We start from the raw sequence: 27,857 nt of genomic DNA on the forward strand, positions 1-27,857 counted from the left end.
CATTTTTTGGGGCAATTTTTCAAATCTTGTCATAATTTTTTGTACACATGCTAAGAAAAATTTAACCTTGAAGTGGTAAAAATTTCAAGACCAGATTTAAATTTTTTTTAATGATTTTTGAAAGCCGAAAAATAGAAAAAAANGATCCAAATCCGAGGCATTTTGTGCATGGTGACCAGGGCTCGCTCGAACGTGTTGTTGAGGGTTTTGTATTGGGAGTGAGAGATGGGAAGGTTTCGAACGAGGTCGAGGCGCTCGCGGAGATAGGCGTGCCATAGCTTGTAGCTGCCCGGGAGAGCCTTGAGAGCTCGCTCGTAGATGATGAAGCGCTTCTTGAAGGGAGCGTCGGATCGAGCGATGAGGTAGCGCCACCAGAGCTTGAGGCTGAAGGGGTTGCGGAGGACTTCTTCTTCGTAGAGGAGGTCGTCTTGGGATGGGTAGAACTCTTTCTCCATGGATATGAGTGAGAGTAAAGGGAGAGAGAGTGTGTGTGTGTGTGTTTGTGTTTGAGAGTCCGATGTAGCGTGGCCGTAAAATTACATTCTGTCTGCAAAACCTAATTTCTACAAGAACGCTGACTAGTTGCGAAATTTTTTTTTTGAAAAAACCTCTTAAATAAACTTTTATTAATAACCACAACAAGGATTCTCCTACTCTTTTTAGAGAAAGAGATCCACTTTTATTTGAAAAATGAAAAACAATTATTTAGAGTAAACTATTTATTTAGCCTTATTCTTTATACTATATTTTAATTTATTTTATAATCTTTGATATTATCTCTTGAATGAAAATTGTTGACATTGTTAATGACAAAAATAAAAAATTAATTTTCGTTGATGTGGCAATAAATTTTTTTTTTTTTTTTGCCATTTGACACGTCAGTAATTCGAAGAGATAATAGCAAGGATTAGATTGACATGATACTGAAAAGTTATAAACCAATTTTACATAATTAAAAGGCTAGGAACCAAATTAAACTATAGTGTAATGAATAGGGACCAAAGGCCTATGTAGACGACTAAATTTCTAGTTCGAAATAAATCAAACAAGTAAAATAGTTGTACAAATGTGAATTTGTATTGATGATTGTGTGGTACAATTCTCTGATGATTACAATAGAGTGATCCTCTGATTCGATCTCCTTGCAAGACTTATTGATTTGGATTTGTGATGATGTGATTGTGACTTGAACACAAAATATCCTTCAATTTGGTTGAGGAATGGATCGAAGATTGCTAAAACAGAATTACAATGAATCTCTGGCTATGAAAAAAAAAAAAAAAAAAAAAAAAAAAAAAAAAAAAAAAAAAAAAAAAAAAAAACCCAAATTAATGTAATTCAAGAATTCACAATGAACATGTCAAAAACTCCACACACACACACACACACACAAAAGAGGGAGGGAAAAGAAGATTACCTGAAAGGAAAGAGGAATTCGAAGAGGCCAAGCCAGTGATAAGGAAGAAGGAGAAGAGGAAGAAATAAAGAAGAAAATGACTCAAAGATGCCATTATTTTTTTTTTGGGGTTTTTCGATGGTTGCTTGGAAGATCGGGCTGTGGAGGCGACAATCTCCGCCTTTGCCACAAATTCGGCAACACTTTGTAAGGTTTTTGTTTGAAGGAGAGAGTTGCGGAAGAAGTGCAGGAAATGTGGTGGGAAAAAACCGCGTAAGTTTTTATTGTTAGGGCCCGGGCAAGAAAGAGGAAGGGAGTCCCTTATTATTGTATGTTAATGTTATAACTACACAACAACAACGTAAGACGTAGGTTTCTTTTAAGGTTTTAGATTTGGTGTACCACTCAATCCAGATGTCCATTTCTGGGATCATCTTTGCCAAATTTAGTAAGTGTACATTTAAAACTGTATTAGCATCTGCATTGTTGTGTGCCACTCACTGCCAAATTCTATTCCTTGCCCTCCAAAATCTAACTTCCACTCCAGACTCCAGTGCACGTGACACGCACATGTCGAGGCCTCATTCAAACTCGAATTTTTTGTCACTCCCAAATAAAACTCAATCTCAGATCAATGCCCATTGGAAAATACAAAGCAATCCTAATTGCATACATGCACGTGGTTCAGTCAGTGAGACAGAGGTTTGAGAATGAGAGTAACTTTGATAAATTGGGTTTGAATGAGGCGGCATGTGCGTGTCACGTGGACTAGATGTTATATTCTTTTGGGAATGGGCTATTTGGCACTGTGATTAAAGTTCAATTCATGTACTAAATAGTCTAAATTGATGAAAATAGAGGATGAGGAGATCTAATTTCAAACAAACAATACAAAGTTTAGAAGGTTTTAGTACATTTTACACATAGTAAAAACTTGTTACACACATCTTTACACGCGAAAAAACAATTGAAATCGTGATTTTATTTGTAAAGGTGTGTGCATTAATATGTATGTAATAAATACTAATCTTTAACTAACACATTGGTTGATCTAGTGGTAAGAGCTTGGGCCAACATGACTTAGAGTATGGATTTGAGTTCTCCCACTAACAGTGTGTTGCAGCTCTTTATACCTCATCAGTACTGTTTACCCAACTCATTAGCGACTGTGGTGTAGAGTCTTAACCCGAGAGCGGTTAGAGTGCTACTATAGTCACACTTAAGTAGGGAAGCCGCTCACCCCCTCTACCTATTTTTTTTATTTACCAAAAAAAGAAAATTGCTGTTTACACATTATTGGTTTTTGCTCCAAACTTGTTCCACTCAAGAACAATTACTACTGAGCCTTTTTGCCTGGTCAAGCTATCACTTGTCAAAAGATTTAATACTGGGGGGTTTAAGTGATAGTCATGGTATATGACATTAAACACTAACAAGAAATAGTACAAGTGGTATCAGCATTAGATACACCAAAAGAAAGCACCACGACATACGGTTTGATGGATCATCCAAGATAACAAAGGTTCCGATTAATAACATTTCACTCTGGCTAGTCTGTGAATATCTACACGCTTGTTTGCTTCCCGATTAGAATGGGAAAGTTCAAAAGCTTGGAACTGATTTAGCAGCTACATGCAATCATTAACAATTGGTTCAATAGGGAGCTGGTTCTAGAGCCATTCGTTAACTAATGAACCACAACGCACAACCTCCACGTTCAACTCAAATCTCTTAAAAATTTATATCCAAATTGGTAGCTAACTTAAGACAATCTCTCCCAGTTCATATTAACATTGGCACGAGAAGTCTAAAACTTACTAAAATTAATTTTTGGCCCCAAGCAACACAAAAATAGTCCAAAACGTCCTCTCACATCTCTGCGGTTTTGGCACATTGACTTTGGCCAAAAACAGAGCAGGTCATCCGCAAACAGCTTTGCACTTCCATAATCAAAACTTTCAATTTTGAATTAGTTTACCAAGGTATTAAATTTGGCAAATCTAACTTTTAATGTACTTGGAAGTAGACAGCACAAAGTATCAGCAAAAGTAAGAGTGTAAGACCCGTCTAGATGGAGTAATAATTACAGTCCCGGAGCACTATGTAAGAATTTTCCATCTAGATGAGCGTTTGAATTAATCCCCTATCCTCTGGAAAACCATGCATTCAAGTTTGAAGTTGGAGGGCCTGACACAACCCAAAAAAAATGCGTTGGCCAGAAAAAACAGAAATTTTCTCTCAAAACAGCCATGTTTGAATGGAATTTAATTTATATGTGATATGAGCATCACTGGTCAATAGTGTGCACCATCATCTTAGGGAGTCTGAGAGACTTGGTAATAGGACTTGATGCCAATTAGTGTGCACTACCTGAAAACAATCCCCTTCGGAGCAATCACAAAGAGTTCCTTCAACATCAAAGCCATGGTTGCACCAATACCACAACAAAGTGATCGGTATGGCTGCTATCAATCTCATTCTTGCCTAGTTGGTTAACAGATATCTCTGCTGTGTCTTACTTTACGTGTGATGGACCTGCCCATTCGAAGACGCCTAGTGGTGAGTGCTTCTAATAATGCCACTAAAGCATCTTCTACTGCTTCAGCTCGTTTATCCAATCCATAGGATGTAAACTCTGGGAGAAGTTGCAGCTCAGAGAGGAGGCCAATGGCTGCTGCGGCTGTGCAAGTACGATCCCAAGATGGTTGGGGCCTGCCCTCAAAAGAATATAATTTATAACCATTTACCAAGCAAGTTTAATGAGTAAGGAGCTTAACATAGATGGAAAAGTGACGAATGAACAAGAAACAGAGAATGGAAGAATTTTAAAGTCCCGTTTCACTTCTCACCGAAGCTTATGCATAGCAGATGCTCCAGTAGCCAGAGAAATACAAGGAAGGTCTTCTGCTCCCCAAATTGACGTTGCTTGTTCCTGCACATAGAAACAGTATGTTAATAAACTTCTCAACACTTGCTCATCATAACGAATAAATAAATGAATTTTCAATAGCAGAAATCAAATATTTGTCTACAATTTTTCTGTTTAGTTGAGTCGTCAGCTTCAAATTGTTCTTTGGGGGTTGTCCACATAAGTAAAAGAAGGTTGGACAGTTCTTCAAAGTATTTTTATTATTATTATTTATAAATGACAGTTCTTCAAAGTATTAGTCTTTACATCCCTATAATATTTGTCCATTGCCTCCAAAGGTAAGAATAATATTTTACACTTCCACATAACCTTTGTCAATTGTATTTATTACAAGAAATATGATTAATTTTTCTCTTTTCAAGGCAGAAGTAAAAAAATGTAATATTGAAAAGTAAATATTGAGGTAGGTCAGTAGGTGAAAGCGTGAAACTCATTTTTTACTGGTTTGCCAAAAACTTGTGCATTTCAAGTGGGACAATAGGGAGGAAGTATTAAATAAATGCTTAGTCAACACTTTATCCATGTTAACTATATACAATTCTAATTAAGGAAAAAAAAAACTATAAACAATTCTACAGAATTGATCTGTGGCTCCAAAAAAAAAAAAATTCATGTTTTGATCTCATAGGAATAGCTGCATACCATATATATATATATATATATATCTGGCTGCACAGGCAAAAGACATAGTAGCATAAATTAAATTCCATAGCATCATCCAGATCTAGGGACAACATCCCTATAACAACGAGGCCAATATTCAAAAACTATACACAAAATTGAGATTCCTGATTTTTAAGGGTCCGTTTGGATACAATTTATTGTTGCTGAAAATTGATTGTTGCTGAAAATATTGTAGCAAAATAATTTTTAAATGTATGAATAGTGCCGTGGGACCCATTTTTAATATTGTTTTTTGAATAAAGTGGCTGTGAGTCTCATGAACAGTGCGTGAACAGTATTTTTTGTTCCTGCACAGTAAATTCTGTCTCCTAAACCGCGTGAAAGCAAAAAAAAAAACTGAAAAGCAACTTATGAAACGCAACGCAACAAAACTTTGTATCCAAACCCTCACTTAGTGTCTCTCTGTTCCCCAGAAGCAGATATCCTAACCATAGGTCTGATCTGCTTTTCATCATAATCACTAAGACTAAAACATAAGTATAAGAGACACCTTTAGGGACTGACTAATAAGTAGTTGCATCTTGCATCATCCATGGCCAAACATATGTGGCATAACTCACACAAGAAAATAATTGTATGCTATTTGTTAATGAAAAGTGTAAACCCAACTATTCATAACATAGATATTAAACAAAATCATAGGAACAAAATATTGCTTTATAGAGTCACCTTAAGACGGCTGAACATTGCATTTGAATTGCTCCAGGTACCATCAATTAGAATGAAATTCAGAGTTTTATCTCCATTTGTCTGTGCAGTAGAACCAACATGAAAATTACCACCTTGCTCAACAGGAAGAAGAAATAATAAATTTCAAATTGAGACACCCAAAACTACATCAAGAAAAAGGTGGCAATCAATAACAAGTTGAATTATGTTGTTATGCAAAGAGAATGGCATCTTTCTATTATTTTTCCATTTACAATGGATTAAGGATTGGCTGAGGTTTTCCAAGATTAGTGCCCCCCCTTTCATTTTGCGACAAGTAGTTTTACTAAAAGAATGCCAAGGGGCAATGGCCATGCACACTACAGTACTACACTAGTAAATGACAGAACTGCTGTTTGTTTTTCTTCACAAAATTATTCTCTTTCTATCACTCTGTTGTTGTCACAATGGATTGATGATATCATATGGATTCTCCCACATTAGAGCTTTTGTGTTCCGGCAAATTTTCTGTTGAGCATGATAATGCTTTCTGAGCTTAGAATATGTCTGCTATCATACAATTAATTTTCACATTCATCCAAAATAATGCCTTTTTCTTCCATTTCAAAGTGGCCAGTTAATTAGAATGAAACAAAAAACAAAAAACAAAAAAAGAGGATCTATTTGTCCTGTTTGGTTTCAGTTTAATTGGTTTGTCACGTATTTAGAAAATGGATGGCCTAAGACTGCAGCAATAAAGGCAGATGGTATAGATTGAAGGATCTGCAAGGTCATGGGAAAGCCAAAATGAACATGGGTGTATCCTGAGAAGTGTCATGATAGACAATGACTTAAACAAAAGAAATTAATTCAGATAGAACACATCAGCAAGACAGGAAGCAAGCAAGCAACTCAATATTATTGCCATACAAATTTTTTGAATAAAACATTATAAGTTTTTTTTATAAGTATTTTATTATTATTAAACATTATAAGTTAACACAGCTTAAAAGAACATGATAAATAAAACAATCAGTAATAACTGATCATCCTAATTTTTCACGCGGTGCATTCATATGGTGACTTGGCGAGACATGATCAACAAATTTATTAGTTTCTGCACTTTTAGTTTCAGTTCTAATGACTATTAATTCATGATAATGCCAAATATAATTCAAGATTTGCAACAGTTATATGTAAAAGCCACAAAAAGAAATCTAGCAAAGTACATTGTGTTAAAAGTAAAGAGTACCATCAATTGTGTGCATTTCTGATCTGCTGAAGATTCTTGACCAAAGGCATCCTGAACAGATTTTGATGTAGCATTCTTGTTGGGATAAAGGCACCAAACATTATTTTTTCCTGAAAATTAATATAATATGGTCAGAAGAAGTGATACCACAGGATTAAAATGCAATACTATTACGGTGTGAAATCAAAATGCTCAGAATGAGGTCAATCAACTTTAATATGTTAGCTTTGTTAAATGCCCATCCTTAAGATTCAACATGCAGTTTATTACAACCATAATCAATGAAACAATAACATTCAAACAAGCAAAGAAAATCACATCAATGACTCCATCTGCAATTTAAAAACCATTGTATCAGTAGCTGCAAGAACAAAAGAATAATAAACTTTTGTGAGAAACAATGGTTTTGACCCCAATTATGGCTAATTACCAGTTTAAAACAAATTTCACAATTAAGTCCGGTAACTTAATTAGCCAATTGATTAATTGCATGGATAAAACAACAAAACAGCAAATCCCAATAACTCATGCACACAAACACATCGAAGCGTTTACGGAGGGAAGAAAAACCCACAATAGGCATAAAACTCTCCGGGGGCCTATAGCACCAAATCAATCCACTAATAAGGATAGTTGCGACACATTACACTTACAAAAACTCCAAGTTCTAAGTAAGAGTAGATGTATCCGAGCTCCCCGCTCCTCCTAGCAACCAATTGTACCAATCCTTTCTCCTTACTAGCTTCCGATTCCTCAAGTTGGGACACCAATCACAAGTCCAAGCACTTGAACACTTCAAGGCCACTTGAAGATTTGTAGGGATTGCTCCTGTGATTCCTAGCACCAAGCTTCAATCAAAGATCACTCAAGGTATCTATCATAGATGGCTTGGGTCTCCTCTCAATGGATATGGCAATTGGAGAGGGTAAAGGTGTGAGGCTACCATGGGTTTTTTGCTCTAAGGAAATGGGTAGCTCTCTCAATCTTCAATCTGAAAATGAGGGTTTAATATGAGACACATATGAGATATTAGAGAGGGGTAATTGAATAGGTACAGTGGGGAAGGAAAGTAACTGAATTCTCTCAAGTTCTGAAACTCACTCAAAGGAAAGTCAGACGAGTCTCAAGCGAAACTCTTTGCCCAACAATATTTTAAAAACTTACACTTTGCTCGAAATCTGCTTGATATGCCATTTTCACTTGAGCGAAGTCTTGATGCAGCAACTCCACTTCCAGCAATTGAATCTCTCATCTCAAATACAATTCAGGCTAAAAATGTACAAATATATGAAATCATTTGTAGAACAATACAATGAAATTTGGCATGAAATATGCCAACACTAGAAATCCAAACATTCTGTATGAATAGTTAGACATGTTTCAAGTAGGAAACTCAATAATGAAGTATTGGACGTAGGAGGACTTAAATAAAAATAAAATTTCACCACACTGAAATTAGAACTTAATTTGAATTGATATTAAAAGCACAATAAACAACTTCCATATACAAAAGTTACCCATTTTAACAGTACCATACTGCCATCAACTAATGTAAAATTTCATAATCACAATAAAGCAAGAAGACTGCAAGTGACCTGCATGTTTGAAAGTGTTCCACATGATTTCTTCCTGTTCAGTAATGCCAAAGAGGCACAAAGTTGCAGCTTCAACACCAAATACTTGCCATAACAACTTTCCAGTGTTGTTCTGGCGAAGGAAATCCTACAATTTTTTGACTGTCAGTCAAATGAACTTTGAAAGATATTATTGCATCAGGAAAACTGATACATAAAATGAGCAGAAATAGCAAAACCTTTGGATGCATATACAACCAGAACCGCATTCCATGCCATAGACTGCAGGGCATGACTCTAGAACACATACAGTCTTCAAAAGGAAGCCAGCACTGCATAATTATGAAAATATGAAACAATTTTGAAGCTATGAAAATGCATTTTATCCTCTTCTGATATGTATCAAACACATCTTGGCCCTCAAAAATGCCAAGCTACCAACCAAATTATTAAAGAAAATGGAAAGTAACACCCAGCAAAATATGGCAATGATTCTATACAGCAAAGAAATACCTTCTGACAAAGGTAACCCCTACTCCCAAGCAAGCGACATGCTATTTGTCGAGCTGAAAAAAATTGAAGCTTTTTTTCAGAATCTACTAAAGCCTGATATGTTGCTCGGTGCTTTTTATCCTCTTGAACCTTAAAATAGCCCTGGAATTTAAAATAGAAGATTACAAATATGGTTTCTACAAATCGGAGCAAACCCAATAGAACTAGAAGTAAACAGTGATTACTGAACCACCAGTGACCATGGTTAATACACAGAAGCTTCCTTTTTTTCCCTGTAAGACAACTCTTTCTTTAACAAAATTAAAGTCAGCGTCAGGTGTGTACAACTATGAGGAATTTGAACTCCCTTTGCATTGATCTAACGCCCCTTATGGCAGGTTCCAGATACAGGTGTTTGGGAGTGGAGGATCATTGTACATTGTGAAAGACAAACTATAAATGAATACTATTGTCTAAACTCTTCATCATACGTATATGGAGTTGGTTTTTCAACAATTACACTTAATCAATTGATAAAAGTCCAAGATTTCAAATAAATGTAAGTCCAATGTTTCATTTGCTTTGGTTTCCAAAAGGAAAAACGCCACCTCAGCTATAATTTTAGATATGTAGTTCAACATAAGCAATATGCTAAAAATAGTCATGAAATCAAATGTCACGTGGAAAATAGACATGCTTGAAATATTGCTTGATGATTATAGAAGGAAATAATAACACTGAGACAGCCTCTGCACTTATATACCCATTTTATATTAGAAAAAGTATTAATTCATAGCTGATTCATCATCTATTCCATGATCATAATTTGCAAATAATGTAGCCTACATAACAAATAAAAAAAAAGAACAACAATTGACATAGAAGTCTATGACATTATGGTTTAGAAACTTAATAAATGAGAAATTAGTTACAGTTGATTAAAGATTCCCACAAAACCAAGCTGAAATGCTATTGACATAAGGATGAAAAATGCTGATAGAAATTCCATCAAATCATCACCATTCTTCTATTTTCCTGGCACCGACCTCAAATTTCAACCTCAATTAATTAGACCCTTTTGAATTGATGTTTGTGGTTAATTAATAAGTAAATAAATAAATGAACACAACAGATTTATTCTTCTCTTTTCCTCCTTTTTTTTTTTCAACAAACAAAAGTGATGCTCAGTGTTCTCCAACACCCAGCTCGAATTCGTGAGTACTTCTTTCCTTAGCTTTCCCAGAAACCAAACAAAGAATTAAATTAAATTTATTAAAAAAAAAAAAAAAAAACAAAACAAAACAAAAACAAAGTTGAAGAAGGACCTGGAGCTTGCCACCGCTGCCACCAAAGGTCATGTGGGCGTCAATATCTATCTCCAAAGCCTTCATTTGGTCAACGATATCGGTGACCATAGTTGGCAAAGGAGAGTTGGTGCCCCAGGCCTGCCACTCCTGCAATGTAACAGAACCATTGGCAGGTTCTCTAGGAGGAGAGCGAGAGGCTGAGCTTGACATGGGTCTGAGGAGGAAGAGGGTTATTCTTGGTTTAGAGTGTATAATGTGGAAGTGGGTCTTTATTTTGAATGCGAGAGACGAAGAAAGAGAGTATTTGAATGCGAATGTGAAGGCCCTAGTGCTAGTCGTACTAGTTGTGGAGGCGATGATGATGAGCATGGTGTCCGTCACTTTAGCATCTTTGCCTGTTTGACTGCGTTTTTTTATTTTGTGTACAAACAGCAACAAACTACAAGGGAATCGTCGTTGTTTGCCTTTTCCAAAAGAGAGCGTTTTGTTCGTTTCTAAAAGTAATTGTAGCAGCGAGAATTGAGCTTCTTAAAGCGCACTGCATCGCCTTAAAAGAAAGGAAACATTGACGAAATTCGTCACCAAAAGTGCTTAAGAGTGGGCTGTCCACGGGGTTCATGGGTTGTGGGTGGCAGGGCGGAACTAGGAATTTCTGATTTTCGGGGCTGAGTATTGAGCCACAATTCAAGAAAAACTCAAAGTAGATAGATGTCATTGTGTATTAGTTTAAGACTACGATCCTAATCGTTGAATTGCATATTCTTTATGTTCTTAATATACATATCAAATTTTATGTCAATTAGATATTATTATGGCGAAACTACACTATTGGTCCCTGAAGTTTGTCCTATGTGCGCAATTGGTCCCTTAAATTTGAAACGAGCATAATTAGTCCCTTAAGTTTTAAAACTGAGTTATATTGGTCCTTGTATTAACTGCTGTTAACGGTGTTACTTATGTGGCTAACGAAATAATGACTTGACATTTTTTTAATGATGTGGCATGTTTTTAATTAAAAAATGAAAAAAAAAAAAATAGGTTCCACATTAGATGAAATTAAAATCCAATCTCCTCCAACTCCTCAATCCAAAGCCACATCGGCAAACATAGAAGCCGACCAAAGTACCACCACGAGCACCAGCACAAGCACAAGTAGCAGCGGCTCTTGCCCACCCATGAATCTCTTGTTCGTGGAAATGAGTGTGGGCTAAGATCAACATGGATACATACTCCATGCCCATTTGGCCTTTTCTCTATTACTCTGCTAGTTTTTGATGAAGAACACCCATTTGTCAGATTTTAATATTGAATCGTAGGATTGGTGAGTTTTTATGTGGAAAAATAATTAGCAAGATGAATTTTGTGATGCCCTTTTGACTCTTTCTCAATTACTATCCCAGTTATTGATGAACACCCAGTTGCCAAATTTTCATATTGAATGGGAGGATTGGTGTATTTTTATGAAAAAATAGAGTGTTCCGTTAGCCATGAATACCCAGTTGATTTTAAATATCAACTTTTTTTTTTTAATTTTTATGGAAAAATAAATATCTGACTTTTTTTTAATCGGGTCAATATGATTTCAATTTCATCTCACGTGAAAACTATTTTTTTTTTAATTTTTTAATTAAAAACGTGCCACATGTTAAAAAAATGCCACACCGTTAAAAAAATGCCAAGTCATTGTTCCGTTAGCCACATAAGTAACACTGTTAACAGTAGTTAGTAAAAAGACTAATACAACTCAGTTTTAAAACTTAAGGGACTAATTGTGCTCGTTTCAAACGTAAGGGACTAATTGTGCTCGTTTCAAACTTAAGGGACCAATTGCGCACACAGGGCAAACTTCAAGGACCAATGGTAGAGTTTCGCCTATTATTTACTATATTATCTATAAGCTTATATTTTATGTATAATTCTAAACTACAAAAACTTGCTATTTAAAAAATTTATTGATGACATAGTTATTAATTTTTAATTTTCTAGAAATTTTGTAAGAATTAAGGATATAAGAAGAAGAAGATGTAATTTAACAGTGTATTTATCAAAATTCACTTTTAATAAAAAGATATTGAATAAGGTTGTAGTTTAAGGCTACAACCAATTTTTTAGTTAAACTTTGTCCTTAGTTTAATCAATATAATTTTTATTAGCAATTAACAAAAATAAATGACCAATTGAATATCTTAAGGTCATTTCCCCCTAAGTTTCTCTTATTCCTTTAATAACCATGAGTTCTTAACATTCAAGAAAAAAAAAATATGAAACTAATATGAAACTATGACTACATCTATGAGAAGACATACAATAAATAGAAATTAAATATAACAATATCAATATAAACCAATATGAAACTATATATAAAAAGCCAAGATGACTTTCACATCGGTTATTGGGGTAGAATAAAAGTCAAAATGAAATTCTGAACAAAGCATGTCAATTGGTTTAATAAATAAAAAGAAGATAAAATCATAAACTATAGGATAAATAAATACATAGAAATGAAAAAAGAAAAAGAAAAAAGAAGGTGAAGAAGAATTTAGTACCTCTAAATATTTTAAGTCATTTTTGCTACTCCTCTTTGAGGAAAATATATGATCTAAATACTAAATGAGAATGAGATGTGAGCATATAGCACACTAGTGGAACTTGAACAGCTGGTGGTAGAAGAGCAATTTGAAAGGGTGGGAATTTTGAGCAACATATCACATATGGAAGCTTGGAAATTGAAAAAGTAAAACTTCTATATCAAGGTAATTGGCTAACATGTCAGGTTTCCAATAGTAATGGTGAAAGACTAATATTGTAATAGGAAATTAGTGGAAAATATTAAAAATGAAAAGTAAGTTTTAATGGGAGAAAAATGTGGACAACTCAAGTCAAGTTAGGGGGGGAGGGGGGGGGGTGCAATTGTTTTTTCTTTGGGGGCAACTCCTAAAATAATTGCTCAAGTCTTCAAATTTAGTAGCTTTAGACAATTTTTAAACAATTTTGTGGGGGTCTTGGCCCTCCCACATATAAATAGAAATGGCAACGGGTAGAGTTCAGGACGGGTTTTTTATATCCAAACCCGACCCACGGGTCCTCCCCTGTTACCCAAACACGGCCCGTTTGTTTAAATCCCAAACCCACCCCACAGGCCCCATCCAGCCACTTCTGGGCCTAATCTAAAGCCATGGTCCAATCTAACCCAATTTTAAATAAAAAAATAAAAAATAAAATCAATTTTACAATCAGAAATCACATCCACAAAACAAAAACACAAATCACAAACCAAACATAAACAGAAATACAAATCAGCCTGTCTTTTTGGCTCTTCTTGTTAATACAGATTTTTCACTCATTAAAAAAAACACACACACACACACACACACACAAATCACAAACAAAAACACAATCCTGTCTTCTAATCATCTCATCTCTCTCCAATCTAACAATCCCATGCTCCTCCGTGACAAATAGCGACCACTATATGATGAGAGTGAGGGTAAGGGTGAATCGGTGAGTGAGTGAGGATGAGGGTGAGTGATTGACTGGGTGAGGGGCGGCTGAGAGAAAACAAGAGTGAGAGTGAGAGGTAAGGGGCAGTGAGGCTGAGTGAGGCCATGGGGTTGAACGAGGCTGTGAGGGGAGTGTTTGAGGGCGAGAGAGGGTGGCTGATAATGAGAGCTTGAGAGAGAGAGAGAGAGAGAAGCTGAGAGGTGAGGGTTAGGTTTAGAAAATGAAATCTGAAATGAAATAGAGTATTTATACTAAGGTTTTAATTTTTTTCTAATATTATATATGTGTATGGGTCAAGGCCGGGTATACATAAAACCCAGACATGACCTGAACCTAACCTTATTGTTTAGCAGGTCGAGTTAAACCCGGCCTATTAGGGTTAGGTTGGGTCGGGTAACCGAGGGTCAGGTTATATTTGCCATCCCTATATATAAACGTAGTTTCGCCCTGGGTTGCGGTAAAAGTTGTGTCATTTTATTTAAAAAAACAATATTATTATATTATTATTTTTTGTGAAAATAATAATTAAAATAATATTGTTTTTTTATAAATAATAATAATCTTCAATAGTTAGGGTGGGGATTCTATATTTCATATTAGAGTCCTTTTGTTATTTATTTATTTTTTGGAGAATTGAGTCCTTTTGTTAATTGTAAAATATTTTGTCCTTGCACATTGGGTTGTTTCAATCATATTGGATGGCCTTTTATGTTACATTTGTTTCAGCATAAAATTTTTGAAAGGCAATTTATTTTATATTGTTTGGTAACATAGTTGAAATTTAATTTAATTGGTTGGTGATGAATACACTTTAAAACACAAAAATTTTCATAAACACAAAATTCTTCATACCTAAGTTAATCCCACAAAATCCACAATACTAACAAATCCCAACACCAAAAATTCATTGTGATTTACAAAACGTAATTAAAATCCACTATTTAAATAATAATTAAAAAAAAAAAAAAAACGAGAGACAAAAATGGGTTCTAATGGATCACCAAATCAAAAAATGGTCATTGGAGGGTCATGGTTTTGTCAACCATGTCATGGTGGCCATGGCTTTGTCATCATCGTCAGTCCCAATCTATGAGAGAGAGACTCTTAGGTCCCAATCTTGTCCTAGGTGGGTCGCAATAGATTGTAGTGTACCACAATGAGTTGACTAGGTCGTAATGGTGAGGAGTTTGTTGTGAGGCATAAATTGTTTTATGCCTTTGAAGATATCATTTATCAATCAATCTAAAAATATTTTTTAAATTAACCACTTCAAATCAAACACCCAAAAATGGATAGAATATCTTCCAAAAAAATATTTTCAATTGAAACAAACTCAACCTTAGAGATGATACGTGTATTTTCCTAAATTTGTAGCACCCTGATTTGTTCCATCACTGAAATTGCATTATCATGGTTATTATGTAATTAGTTCTCTGTTTCTGTGATGTCCTTGTTGATGAAAATTGTTAAATTATGTTTAACAAAAATCATCAAATTATGTTTAACAAAAACTGTTAAATTAGTAAAATTCATCAAACATAATTTCACACATAGGGCTTTTGGCGTATGGGTTTTATTGATGCGAGTAATGCCTATTTAAGATAATGTATCTCTTAATTACAATCTCTTATTTCAAGGGAAGACCTTTTGATTCCAACCGCGTTGCCTTTGTACATAAGTTTATTTATTTTCATGTTTTAGGGGATATGTGTTTTTATTTATTTATGGCTGCACCTAATAATGTATTTAGGTTGCCTATGTACCCTCAGCGGGGATCAAGCCAATTCGTAGTTTTAATATTGAGGGTTTAGATTTAAAATCCTCAAATATGATTTTGTCCATTTTAAATGAGGGATATTTAAGTCAAATACTTGGTATTTAATTAAGCATTGACTTCATTTTGTTTTTGGATGAGATAATTTATTTTAATCTCAAGATAAGTCAAGAACCCATGTTTTTATAGAAATTAATCATTTTTCTGAGAAATTAATCTCAGGATTAATACCTATGAGCTCATTATGTGAGTATTGTCAAACTATTAAGATGCTTGGAATGTAGCAAATACCCCTTACCTAGCATGATATAAAGCATGCTTAAATTTCTTATTTTAATGAGTGGTCTTAGAATTTGAGATTAATTTCTATAATGCTAGGTAAGGGGTATTTGCTACATTCCAAGCATTTTAATAGTTTAACGATACTCACATAGTATAAAATTAAGGTATTTGCTACATTCCAAGCATTTTAATAGTTTAACGATACTCACATAGTATAAAATTAAGGTATCAAAACAGAAAAAGGAGTCTTTGGTAATTGATAATTGTTGATGCTCATTTCTGACAAAAGGCCCAATAGTAGAAAAGCCCAACAATAAGGGAGATGAGAGGAAGATAAGGGGCGAAATGGTAAAGAAATGAAGTAACAAGCCCAGTGGGCTGGCGTGGCAAGATTGATAGCTAGTAGGCTCATGAAAGTAACAAGAGGTAAAAAAGAGGTAAGTGGGCCGAGGAAGCCTAAGAATGAAGTAGTAAGCTCATAGGGACAATGAGAGGTAAAAGAAGAAGTAAATGGATAGAGGAAGCCCGAGGAATAAAATGGTAAACTTAATTGGGCTGACAAGGCAGGAGTAGAGGCCAACAAGCCCATAAGAGTGATAAGAGGTAAATATGTAGTAAATAGGCTGAGGAAGCCCAAAAATAAGGCAATAAACTTATGGGAGCAATGAGTGGTAAAGAAGAAGCAAATGGGCCGAGGAAACCCAAGGAATAAAGTGGTAAACTCAATGGGCTGACATGGCAGGAATGACGGCCAACAAGCCCATAAGAGTAAGAAGTAAAGATGTAGTAAATGGGCTGAAAAAGCTCGAAGGAAAGAATTAATAAGTCAATAGGCTGACATGGCAGGAACACCAGCCAACAAGCCCATGAGGGTAATAAGAAGTAAAAGCAAGACAAGGCCATAGCAAACACAATGAAGCAATATGGCAGGATTAATGGCTAAAATGCCCACAGCCATGAAGAAGAGAGACAAAAACATGGGTCTCGTAGGCTATGGAGACAAAGGCTTTCGCCTGAACAAAAACATTCAAGAAATTAATAACAACACTTGACTACATCTATGAGAAGACATACAATAAATAGAAATTAAATATAACAATATTAGTATAAATCAATATGAAACTCTATATAAAAAGCCAAGATGACTTTCACATCAGGTTATTGGGGGTAGAATAAAAGCCAAAATGAAATTTTGAACAAAGCATATCAATTGGTTTAATAAATTAAAGGAAAATAAAATCATAAACTATAGGATTAAATAAATACATAGAAATGAAAAAAAGAAAAGAAAAAAGAAGGTGAATAAGAATTTAGTACCTCTAAATATATTAAGTCATTTTTGCTACTCTTCTTAAGGAAAATAGATGATCTAAATACTAAATGAGAATGAGATGTGAGCATATAGCACACTAGTGGAACTTGAATAGCTGGTGGCAGAAGCGCAGTTTGAAAGGGTGGGAATTTTGAGCAACATATCACATATGGAAGCTTGGAAATCGAAAAAGTAAAACTTCTATATCAAGGTAATTGGCTAACATGTCAGGGTTTCTGATAGTAAAGGCAAAGACTAATATTGTAATAGTAAAGTAGTAGAAAATATTAAAAATGAAAAGTAAGTTTTAATGGAAGAAAAATGTGGACAACTCAAGTCAAGTTTGGGGGGGGGAGGGGGGCAGCTCCTAAAATAATTGCTCTAGTCTTCAAATTTAGCAACTTTAGACAATTTTTTAAAAATTTTGTTGGGGNACCCGACCTAACCTTAATGGGTTGGGTTTTACTCGACTTGCTAAACAATACGGTCGGGTTTGGATTTTAAAAATTCAAACCCGAAGCGGGTTCGAGTCGGGTCCGAGTTTTATGCATACCTGGCTCGAAACCGAAACCGAACCTAACCCATATACATATATAATATTTAAAAAAATTTATAACCCTAGTAAAAATACTCTATTTCATTTCAAATTTCATTTTCTAAACCTAACCCTCACCTCTCAGTCGGTCGCTCTCTCTCTCTCTCTCTCTCTCTCTCTCTCTCTCTCACCGCCGACCACCCTCTCTCACCCTCAAACGCTTCCCTCACAGCCTCACGGCCTTAGGGGCCTCGTTTAGCCCCACAGCCTTATTCAGCCCCACGGCCTCGTTCAGCCTCTTCGCCTCTTACCTCTCTCACTCTCACTCACTTTTTCTCTCAGCTGCCCCTCACCAAGTCACCTTCACTCTCATTCACTCACCGATCCACCCTCACCCTCACTCTCATCACATGGTGGTAGCTATTTGTCACGTAGGAGCACAGGAATGTTAGATCGAAGCATGGGATTGTTAGATCGAAGAGAGATTAGATGATCGGAGGACGGGAATATGTTTCTGTTTGTGATTTTTTTTTTTAATGAGTGAAAAGTCTGTATTAACAAAGAAGAGCCAAAAAAACAAGCTGTTTTGTGTTTCTGTTTATGTTTATGTTTGGGTTTGTGTTTCTGTTTTATGGTTGTGATTTCTAATTGTAAAATCGATTTATTATTATTTAAGATTGGATCGGATTGGGCCATGGCTTTAGACTAGGCCTAAAAGTGGCTAGATGGGGCTCGCAAGGGGCCCGACGAGGAGGGTTTGGGGTTAAAAAAAATCTGTTTATCAAACGGGCCAGATTTGGGTAACGGGGGAGGACCCGTGGATTAGGTTTGGGCATAAAAAACCCGCCATGAGCCCTACCCGTTGCCATTTCTATTTATATGTGGGGGGCCATGGCCCCAACAAAATTTTTAAAAAATTGTCATTCAGAGTTTCCAGAGCTTTTCTAAAGTGACCTGAGATGGCATAATTCTGCATTCTACTCTGTAATTTGGCGTAATTAAAATCATGGGTATTACTCTCTTCGGCAAATTCTACAGCTCTAAGAGCACAAGATGAAGAAAAACTGAGGAGGAAACGCACAGTTTTGCCAATTCTGCAGCAATAACCAACTCTAGGAATTGTACAAAGAAGCATTGCAGGGTAAAGAAAAAGGTGAAGCTTTTGAAGCAAAATAACCTGAAAGATAAAGGGATTGAAGTAGAATTGCATTTAGTGAAGCCTAAGAGTTAAGTTTGGTCTCAGAGAGTGTATATATAAATCAAATAAAAAGATTTTAACTTTATGTAGCATGAACCAAAGAAAAAAAAAATGAAAAATTTGATGTTTCCTTTGGTTACCTTTTCTGGGCAACCAAACGGAGCATGACTCCTATGGGAGAAGGAAAAGATGAGATAAGAGCGGTGATGAATGTTTGAGGCTTCTGAAGGATGCATAAACCCTAGCCATGACCTGCCATTGAGCATGAATGAAAGTAAGAACAAGAGGTTTACCGGGCAGTAAAACGGTGTCGTTAAGGACATACCTTGAACTTGAACAAGCTATGTTTTTACCTTTTCAAATTTCAGCCACGTGGCTTCTTGAAGAGCGAGATGTTTTTGAGTCTATATATGGGTAACCCAAATCGCTGTAGCTCTCCACTTTGAAACTGTTCTTCTTGCCTCCAATTCCACGTTCAAAACCCAAACAACCCGCGTCCCACGTTGTTTTAGTTTATGCTGCTTGTCCGGGTCCTGTACTCTTTGTGTTATTGTATATTTTTTTAAGATATTGTTGCATACTTGCATTATTTTCACTTTCACACCACTTTTTTATATAATCATTATAAAAAAGAAAAAAAAAATGGTAGATGTGGTCTTTGCCTCATCCACTTAAACTCAAATTTGACATGGTGTGAGACCATTCGAGTAATAGTGAAACTTGTCACTACTCAAACTCACAATTTCAAACTCGTAAGGTAATAGAACAAAAGGTAGGTGTGGTCTTTGCTATCACCACTTAAACTCAAATTTAACTTGGTGTGAGACCATCTGAGCAATAATAGGACTTGTTACTACTTGAATCTACAATTTCAAACTCGCAAGGTGATGAGATATAAGGTAGATGTGGTCTTTGCCACTACCACTAAACTCAAATTTGACTTGGTGTGAGACCATCCAAGCAATAATGAGACTTGTCATTACTCAACCCCACAATTTTAAACTCGCAAGTAATGGGACATAAGAGCTTTCTCCAATAAACCTTTCTTTTTATTTAACAATGATGAAGATTTCATGGCAAATCGGTCTAGTGCATTTGTTGGAATTGAAACGCATCAATACACATTTTGACAAGGAAACACATTTGTTGGAATTGAAACACATCAATTCACATTTTGACAAGATGTGCACATTTCTTGAAATTGGTCTGCCTAGTGCATTTGTTGGAATTGAAATGCATCAATACACATTTGTATTTTGACAAGATGTGCACATTTGTTGGGAATTGAAACAAATCAATACACATTTCTTGACAAGATGTGCACATTTCGTTTTAAAAACCAAGCCGGTAGAAAGAGTGAGAAATGTTATAAGCACAATAGTTTTCAACTTTTCAAAACAGTTGAGTTGACAATTTGTACAGGTTTTTACCTAGGTCTTTTTTACTAATAATATCTTGCTACATTTTAGTGAACTTTTTTGTAACTCTAAAATTATTGAATCATTTTAGAGATGTCAGTAATTCGGAATGGTAAAAGTGATAAAGCCCGTCAGCTATCAGCCATGATAGCCTAGGTGAATAGGCGACTGATCTAAACATCATAAATCAAAAGGTTGGAAATTGCGCTATATTTCATCACAAAACAATACACAAGCTTAAAGCATCACGCGTTCAAATCTTCATTCTTCAGGTGACATTACTAATGTCACATGAGAATGATACCCGCTTACACAGCATCTACCCAACCAAGACAAGAGCACAAAGAAGGAAAGCAAAACAGCAAAGATGACTTTCATTTTGAAAAGAAAAAACTGCAATCCGCATAATAACTGCACAGGGGGATTCTGACCCATCAAACAAAAACAATGAGCCTTTGAAAGAAAAGAGAAGGGTGAATCAAGCAGCTGAGAACTATACAACGATAATGACTGATGTCTCCATCTCTTAGGAAGATCCCCTATTTATATATTTCTTATCCACAAGACCAACCATGCCTTGCCAAACAATTGGATTTGTTGTTTGCAAAATCAATCAGGAGATAATCTTGATGAGCCTTAGGAGCTGGATGAAGCAGCACTGGCTTTGCCCTCTACGGTCTTCAGTTTCAGTGATGCACAATCAGCTGAAGATCCAAATTCTGAAACATCGCCAATGTCCAGAGTGTCTGGAAGACTTTCAGAAGACTCAACAGTGTAACACTGTAAGCAGAAGATAATACTTCTTAGAAAGATGACTGTAAAAGCATAAGATATTACAATATGAATAAAGCTCACAATAATAATGAAGGTAAACACTTAATATGTAAGTCAGACTTCTGAGAGAGATTATTCCAAAACAACAACCAAGCCTTAAGACATAAAGTGAAATAGAACACACAATCTTACTTTCTAAGACATCGTAGCTTGATAATAATAGCATATTGAGTATGTAATGATTTCCATTTAAGCATGTGATTTGAAGGGAGCATATGACTAACTCATGGTAATACTTCTAATGACTAGTTAATGGCTACTAGAAAGATATTGCTAGTCTTTATATGTCCAGAAAATAAATTTTGGCCTATTAGTCATGGGCATGGCGCAAGAGATGGATCTCTTTTGCCTTCTCTTGAATCCAGAACCATAAACAAAAACTAATAAGATAATAGTAGCTGGCTATAGTCACACACTGTAGTATCAGGAAGTTATTAAGTTGTTCAAGTTTTCCAATATTAAATATATATAGGCCAGCACTGTTCATACTGTGATTGTGGTGCCAGAATCTGAAGTGGAAACGTTGGTAAAGAACTGAACCAGCCCGAAGACAAAAAAATAAAATAAAAGAAAGAAATAGTAATCTACTTCAATCACCTATCACCTAATCAATGTTATGAATGTTATTTAGAAACTTCAAAATAAAGAGTTTACTTGTACACCTCAAGTTGGTTCAGCATGTCAACAGTGGCTTCTAGGTCACCTCTGTTTGCAGCATAAACATCAGTAAGGGACTGATCAGATATACCAGGAAATGACATCTGAAGATATTCCAAATCAATGTCAAATTCATCTAGCATCTGCTTATCTGCAGCTTGATTTACATTTTGAGGTGATGAACCATAACCATATGCATGGTGGCTCTTCACTGCAGACCCCACTTCAGGAATAGGGCTTTTTCAGTTCCATGAGCATTGGAGTCATAATAAGCTCTGTAATGGAGTTGCTCAGGGGTTACAAACGGGAAGACTCATTGCCGCTCCTAGAGTTTTTGCTGTCTCAAAAGTTCTACCATTTGCATTTCTTTTGGAAAGTGGAATGTACGATGCTGCATAGGATTCAGGAAGATACTCCTTGCTTCATTGCTTCAGTTCATCAAAAAGATCACCGTTCCCTTGAAAATATTTTATGAAAAGAAAATCCATATAGACACCATACAGCACAACAATAAAGAAACTTCAACGAAACAAAAATTCAAAGTTTTAAGCCATAACAAATTGTATACATTATAGATTCACTGTAAGTGCAAAGAAATTCAAGTAATCATGAAAGTACTCGAACGGACATTAGCATGTCATCCAATCATGTAGTTAACAAATTTAAAACCATCTTTCAACTAGAAAATTCAGAAAAGCTTGAATAAGAACTTGCAATTTCTAAAATATTCATGAAAATTATACTTCATTAGAAGACATTTAGATTTGAAACCTACAGTCCGATCCAGGATGATTGCTAAAGCCAAGACACCAATCGATTTCAGAATTTGAAACCAAGTTCGTTATTTGATGACAAGACTTTACCGGTTGAACTAATTAGAATGCATGTAATTACAATAGTTCATGTCCATAAACTTCTCAATTGCATGCATGAATTGTACCAGATTCCTAATCAAATCAAATATTGGTTTCATCAAATTCCTAAGCTATTGATCATAGACCCAATGGAATCCCCACAACAAAAAGTGATCTTGCACAGCACATTATATCAGATCGCAGAAACAAACACCAACACCCCAATTAAGAACTTGATAATACAAGCTTAAAAAAATGTTTGAATTGATTATCCATGTTTGAATTTCTTAAATCTTCTTCATTTTTTAAAACTTTTTTTTTTCTCAAGTAATGAATAGCAATCCAATAANTTCAAGTAATGAATAGCAATCCAATAATATAATTAAATGTAACACTAAAAAAAAAAAAAAATCATAATTGGAAAAAATAGTGATCGGAACTCACCGAGGAGAAATCGAAATTGGGAACGAAACCCTAAATTTGTTGAGATGAGAAATCAAACAGTACAAAGCGAATGAATGAAAGAAAGAAAGAAAAAATTGTGATTGAGAGAGAAAGTAAAAGGTATATACTATGCTAGTATGTTGTACTATATAAAAGTATATACTTATTGGGATTTGGGACACCCTACTTTTGCGGTCAAATGAAAAAGATCAGAACTCACTCGCTTACTGGGAAGGTGTTTGTGACACGAACGGTGGCTTTATTAGGCTTTTTATTTATGGAAACAAAGTTTAAGTTAGAATGAAATATTTTTAGAAACTTTATTAATGGATATTAGTCTTAGCACACACTGTTCGCGTAAGCAATGATTTTTATTTTTATTTATTTTTATTTTATAAATTATTTAGAAGTGCTATTTCTACAATAGTTTTATAATTCTTTCTTAATAAATTATAGGTTGTAAGTTGTTATTGGTTATAATTTGAATTCACAATTTAAATTCTTTTTTTAGCTTACTTGTAATAACTAATAATGACTTGCCATTTATAATTTGTTATGAAAATATTGTTGACATAACTTTTTTTTTTTTCTAATTTAGTGTTATAATTTTATATTAACTTATCTCTTTTAAATTTTAACACCACAAAATTCACATTAACCTTTGATTGCAAAAAAATAACACTTTTCCAAGGTTCCACCCAAATTGTAAAGATGTATACATCGAGTTCTTGCAAAGGAAATAAATAAATATACCAAACTAAATCAACATATACCTAAATATAAACACAATCACATTGGTGTTAATGATTCCTCTTCTACAATTGACTTTAGAACTGTCAATGTAGAAGAGAACTATACACTTTCAACTAATTAAATGAAGAAGATAATAATTTGCCCAAACATACCCCAAATCCTCATAGTCTCATATTTACTCCTTGAATAAGAAACATACCTTTTTGAAAAGAAAAATGGTAATGAATAGGGCTGTCCAAATCCATCCGAAGACCCAACCCACCCAAAGAAACTGACTGGATTTGATTTGATGTCAGCCGACTCAACTACTCGATGGCGGGCCTTCACCACAAGAAACTGACTCCGGCGAGTTGGCTTTGGTTTCCCTCCCCCAAAACCAGAAAACCTCAAACCAATCGACGTACTAAGAATTTCCAACAGAAAATTTCGAGATTCCAGTGAAAAATACCTAGATTCTAGCGAAATTTTCTAGATCCGAGCGAAAAAAAAAAAAAAAAAAACTTCCAATTCCTAATAAGTAACACATGCACAAATTAATTCCTTTTCTCCAAATAAATAAACCCAAATCCGTCTTCCTCAACAAATCCCTAAACCCTAATACCCAGTATAAAAACAAAAAATATAAAAAAGCCCAAAGCTGTCTTACGGTAACTACATCAGTATGTTTGTTTCTGCACGCCAGAATTCAGACTTATTCACTGGTAGTGGTATCGCTCTCTTTCTCTCACTTCCTCTTTGTCTGCTATATAATATTGTACAGTTTTGAGTTACCTGCAGCAGAATGATCTTTGGGAGTTTCCTTTGGTTAAATGAAATAGAGCTAAAGTGAATGGTTGGGACTTGGGCGTCGAGCCAAAAAGTTACTGCTAAGTGCTGAATGAGTGGAAGGAGTTTTTTTTTCTTAATTAAAAAAAAAAAAAAAAAAACTTGAATGAATGGCTGGTGTATTTGTGTTGTGGATATATAGGCATATTGGAATATTGTTCTAGTAACATTATTTGTATTTTTTAAAAATATGTGTGAGTGAAAAAGTGTGTGAAAATATGTGTAATGTTATTTAAGTTTAAACACTAAAAACTGTTGTTCAAAATACACTATCAAATACCCCTATAATATTGATTAGTTTTATGTTTATAAGATATTAAAATATAATATATAATACTGGTTAACCAATATATATAATATGTAATACTGTGGATCCTTTAAATATTTGTAGTAATATAATAATGTCTATAATATACAATATATAACTTATATTTTTTTTCTTAAGAATATAATATAGTTAATGATAATGGTTTGAGATGTTTGTATTATTTTTTATAATGCACAATACCTCCTCCTTTTTTCACCTCTCTCTTTCACGGGCTGGACATCCATAGTTCCACCACCACCAAAAACGATAGTTAATCTTGGTTTATCCACGACTAACTTTGAGTTTGAAAAAGAAATTAGGGTTTGATTTGAGTTTGGTTTATGGTTTAAGATTGTTGTGAAATTTCTTTGTATTTTGATTGGTGAGTTTGGCCAGTGGTTGGGTTTTGGTGGTTGAAGATGAGATTTTTTTTTTTTTCAAAATAACACTAAAATTCAAACAATTTCATTAGTTAGCATATTTTCAAAACCATTTAGCAACCTAACATCTCGAGTGCAAAGAACTCAATTTTGGTGCGCTAAATCGAGCATTACAAACTCAAGTTCTATGCGTGAAAATCGAGCATTACAGACTTGAATTCCATAAAACCAGAAGGAAGAAACCCAAAAACCCAGACCAAACGAAGAAGAAACACGAAGAAGGCAAACAAACTGGAGAGATCAAACAAAGAAGGAACAAACACGAAGAAACCCAGATCAAACGAAGAATGAAGAAATCCACGAACCCAGATCTCCCTAACCCAAACCGTTCGGCTCAGATTGAACCCAGGCAGTGATGGCAAAGGTTCCAGGAGGAGGCGGTGGCGGCGACAAAACTCTAGGCGAAGGTTTTTCTCCAATTCCTTCATTTTGTTCTTTGAGTCTTTGGGTTTGATGATGTTTCGTTGAGTCTGGGTGTTTGGTTTGATGATATCTCAGGGAAATCGAGTCTTGAAGACTCGAGTTTCATGAAACTCTAATTCGTCACACTCAATTTAGCACAACAAAATCGTGTCTCTTGTGCTCGAGATGTTAGTTTGCTAAATTGTTTTGAAAACGTGCTAACTAACGAAATTGTTTGAGATTCAGTGTTATTTTGAAAAAAAAAATTCCTTGAAGATGGGTTTGGCTGGTGATGGGTTTGGCTTTGGTTGTGCTTGATTTGTGACTAGTGGTTCTTGGTGGGTTTCACCTGTAATTGGTGGTGCTTAATGGGTATGATCTTTGGTGGTTGCTAGTGATTGGTTGTATGAGTGGTTTGGGCTTGTGATTGCATTTGTTGTGGTTTGGTACCGTACTTGGTGGTGATTGGTGGCCTTTTTTGCCAAACAACAAGATTTTTTGGCAATATTTAGGAAAAAAACACTGAGTCAAACTTATTTAATTATGTAGCATGTTTTTTGGAACTTGAGTTTCACTTGAAATTTGAGTTTGACAAACTCGAGTTCCAAAAAACATGGTACATAACTAAATAAGTTTTGTTAGGAACTATTTAGCAAATTTTTCCTAAAATTATGCTATTTAGCAAATTTTTCTTGTTGTGGTGTTGAAGACTTAAAGGTGACTATGTGCTACCGTGGGATGGAGAAGAGAAAAAAAATTACCTAGAAAAAATAATATTTAAAGTAGAGAAATAAATATTGAGATTGATGCAGTATCTATTTGTTAAAATAGCCAAAGAGGAGTTTTTGTAGTTAGTTTAACTAAAATTCTAAAAAGACTGATGTGAATACTCTAAAGAGTTCAAAAATATGCATTAGTTTACTCTTTTTGTTTCAACAACTACAAATGCATAAAACAAGATGAAAATTGATTTTAAGTTCTTGTCTAACAGTGTACATAGAAAAAGACTTCTATAGAATTTAATTGATGATCAATTTTTGTACCATAAAAGAATCTGTGTTACAATTGTATTGAGCCAAATATAAATAATGAAATAAAATAAAATAAAAATACTTAAAATTTCGTTATACAAAATTTGACCCTCTGGGAAAAAAAAAAAATTTTTCTCGCTCTACCACTATGTAAGAAAGATTATTTTAATCATGAAACTTGTGGAGTATCAATCAAAGGCAATGCTTTGTGTGAGAGAGAGAGGGTATTATACAAGTACGTGTGGGTGATGGACGATTACTTGGAGTCCACGTGGAGCAGGAGACAAACAATGAGAATCAAATTACTGAACTTACGGACTATTGTATTAGTTTGGTCACTTTACATGGTTCTGATGTCTTGTTGATGAAGAGCGATTACAACAATAAGTACTACAATTTTTTTTTTAGGAACTCCAAATACTACAACTTTGGCAAAATTTGCCAATATATTTTTTCAAAAAAATTAGGCGCGTGGCATGTGTTCAAAGTTGTTTAGTAAGTTAGACTGTTTTTTAAAATCGAGTTTGGCAAAATTGACTTTGGGCTAAAAAACCAACATTATAGCGGCGTTTTTTTTGTACCTATAGCAGCGTTTATAGAAAATGCCACTATAGGGTACCTATAGTGACGTTTTTACAAACGCTACTATAGTCTTCGTTTTCCAACCCAAAGTCGATTTTGCTAAAGTCGATTTTCAAAAACAGTCTAACTTACTAAATAACTTTGAACGCATGCCACGCGCCTAATTTTTTTGGAAAAATATACTCTTTGGCAAATTTTTCCCTACAACTTTAGAAGCCACAATTTCAATGTGTGCAATATGCGGATTCCATAAATAAAAAAAAATAAAAAAAAAATAAAAATTCCTTTTATTCTGATCTTGAAGTTGTTAATTTGAATAATTAATTGTTAGAAGAAACCTTTTTCTTTTTTTTTTTTAACTTCTGCTCATCCAATGTAACAAGAAGAAACCTTAGATTGTAATTCGGTGAGCATGAAATTACATCT

At 34.8% G+C, this 27,857-nt stretch overlaps 1 protein-coding gene, 1 long non-coding RNA gene and 1 pseudogene across 2 annotated transcripts; all 3 read right to left on the minus strand.

Annotated features, from left to right (window-relative positions):
* Positions 1 to 3,337: 3,337 nt before the first annotated feature.
* LOC112023984 (uncharacterized) lies at positions 3,338 to 10,784 on the minus strand. Its single transcript, XM_024056629.2, has 8 exons — positions 10,301 to 10,784; positions 8,997 to 9,137; positions 8,723 to 8,815; positions 8,505 to 8,631; positions 6,910 to 7,019; positions 5,679 to 5,759; positions 4,246 to 4,328; positions 3,338 to 4,108 (listed from the first exon to the last, which is right to left on the minus strand). The coding sequence occupies exons 1-8, from the start codon at positions 10,649 to 10,651 to the stop codon at positions 3,889 to 3,891; spliced, it is 1,206 nt and encodes a 401-aa protein (XP_023912397.1). The 5' UTR covers positions 10,652 to 10,784; the 3' UTR covers positions 3,338 to 3,888.
* Positions 7,559 to 8,496, minus strand: LOC112023985 (uncharacterized). The gene is made up of 2 exons (XR_002884084.2): positions 8,074 to 8,496; positions 7,559 to 7,900 (listed from the first exon to the last, which is right to left on the minus strand). It is a non-coding gene; the product is annotated as an uncharacterized LOC112023985 (long non-coding RNA).
* A 9,713-nt stretch (positions 10,785 to 20,497) lies between the features above and the next one.
* LOC136069226 (polyadenylate-binding protein-interacting protein 5-like) lies at positions 20,498 to 22,234 on the minus strand (annotated as a pseudogene).
* Positions 22,235 to 27,857: the final 5,623 nt, after the last annotated feature.

This window comes from Quercus suber, unplaced genomic scaffold (genome assembly GCF_002906115.3).
Source record: "Quercus suber isolate HL8 unplaced genomic scaffold, Cork oak 2.0 scaffold_157, whole genome shotgun sequence".
Lineage (NCBI taxonomy): Eukaryota > Viridiplantae > Streptophyta > Magnoliopsida > Fagales > Fagaceae > Quercus > Quercus suber.

Bases quoted from the DNA above. Each gene is read 5' to 3' on its own strand.
- LOC112023984 (XM_024056629.2), bottom strand. From the start codon at position 10,651: ATGCTCATCATCATCGCCTCCACAACTAGTACGACTAGCACTAGGGCC. The intron at 7,020-8,504 runs GTCACTTGCAGT...ATTAATTTTCAG, and splicing joins GAACACTTTCAAACATGCAG to GAAAAAATAATGTTTGGTGC. The intron at 4,109-4,245 runs GTGAGAAGTGAA...TTTTGAGGGCAG, and splicing joins TCTGCTATGCATAAGCTTCG to GCCCCAACCATCTTGGGATC.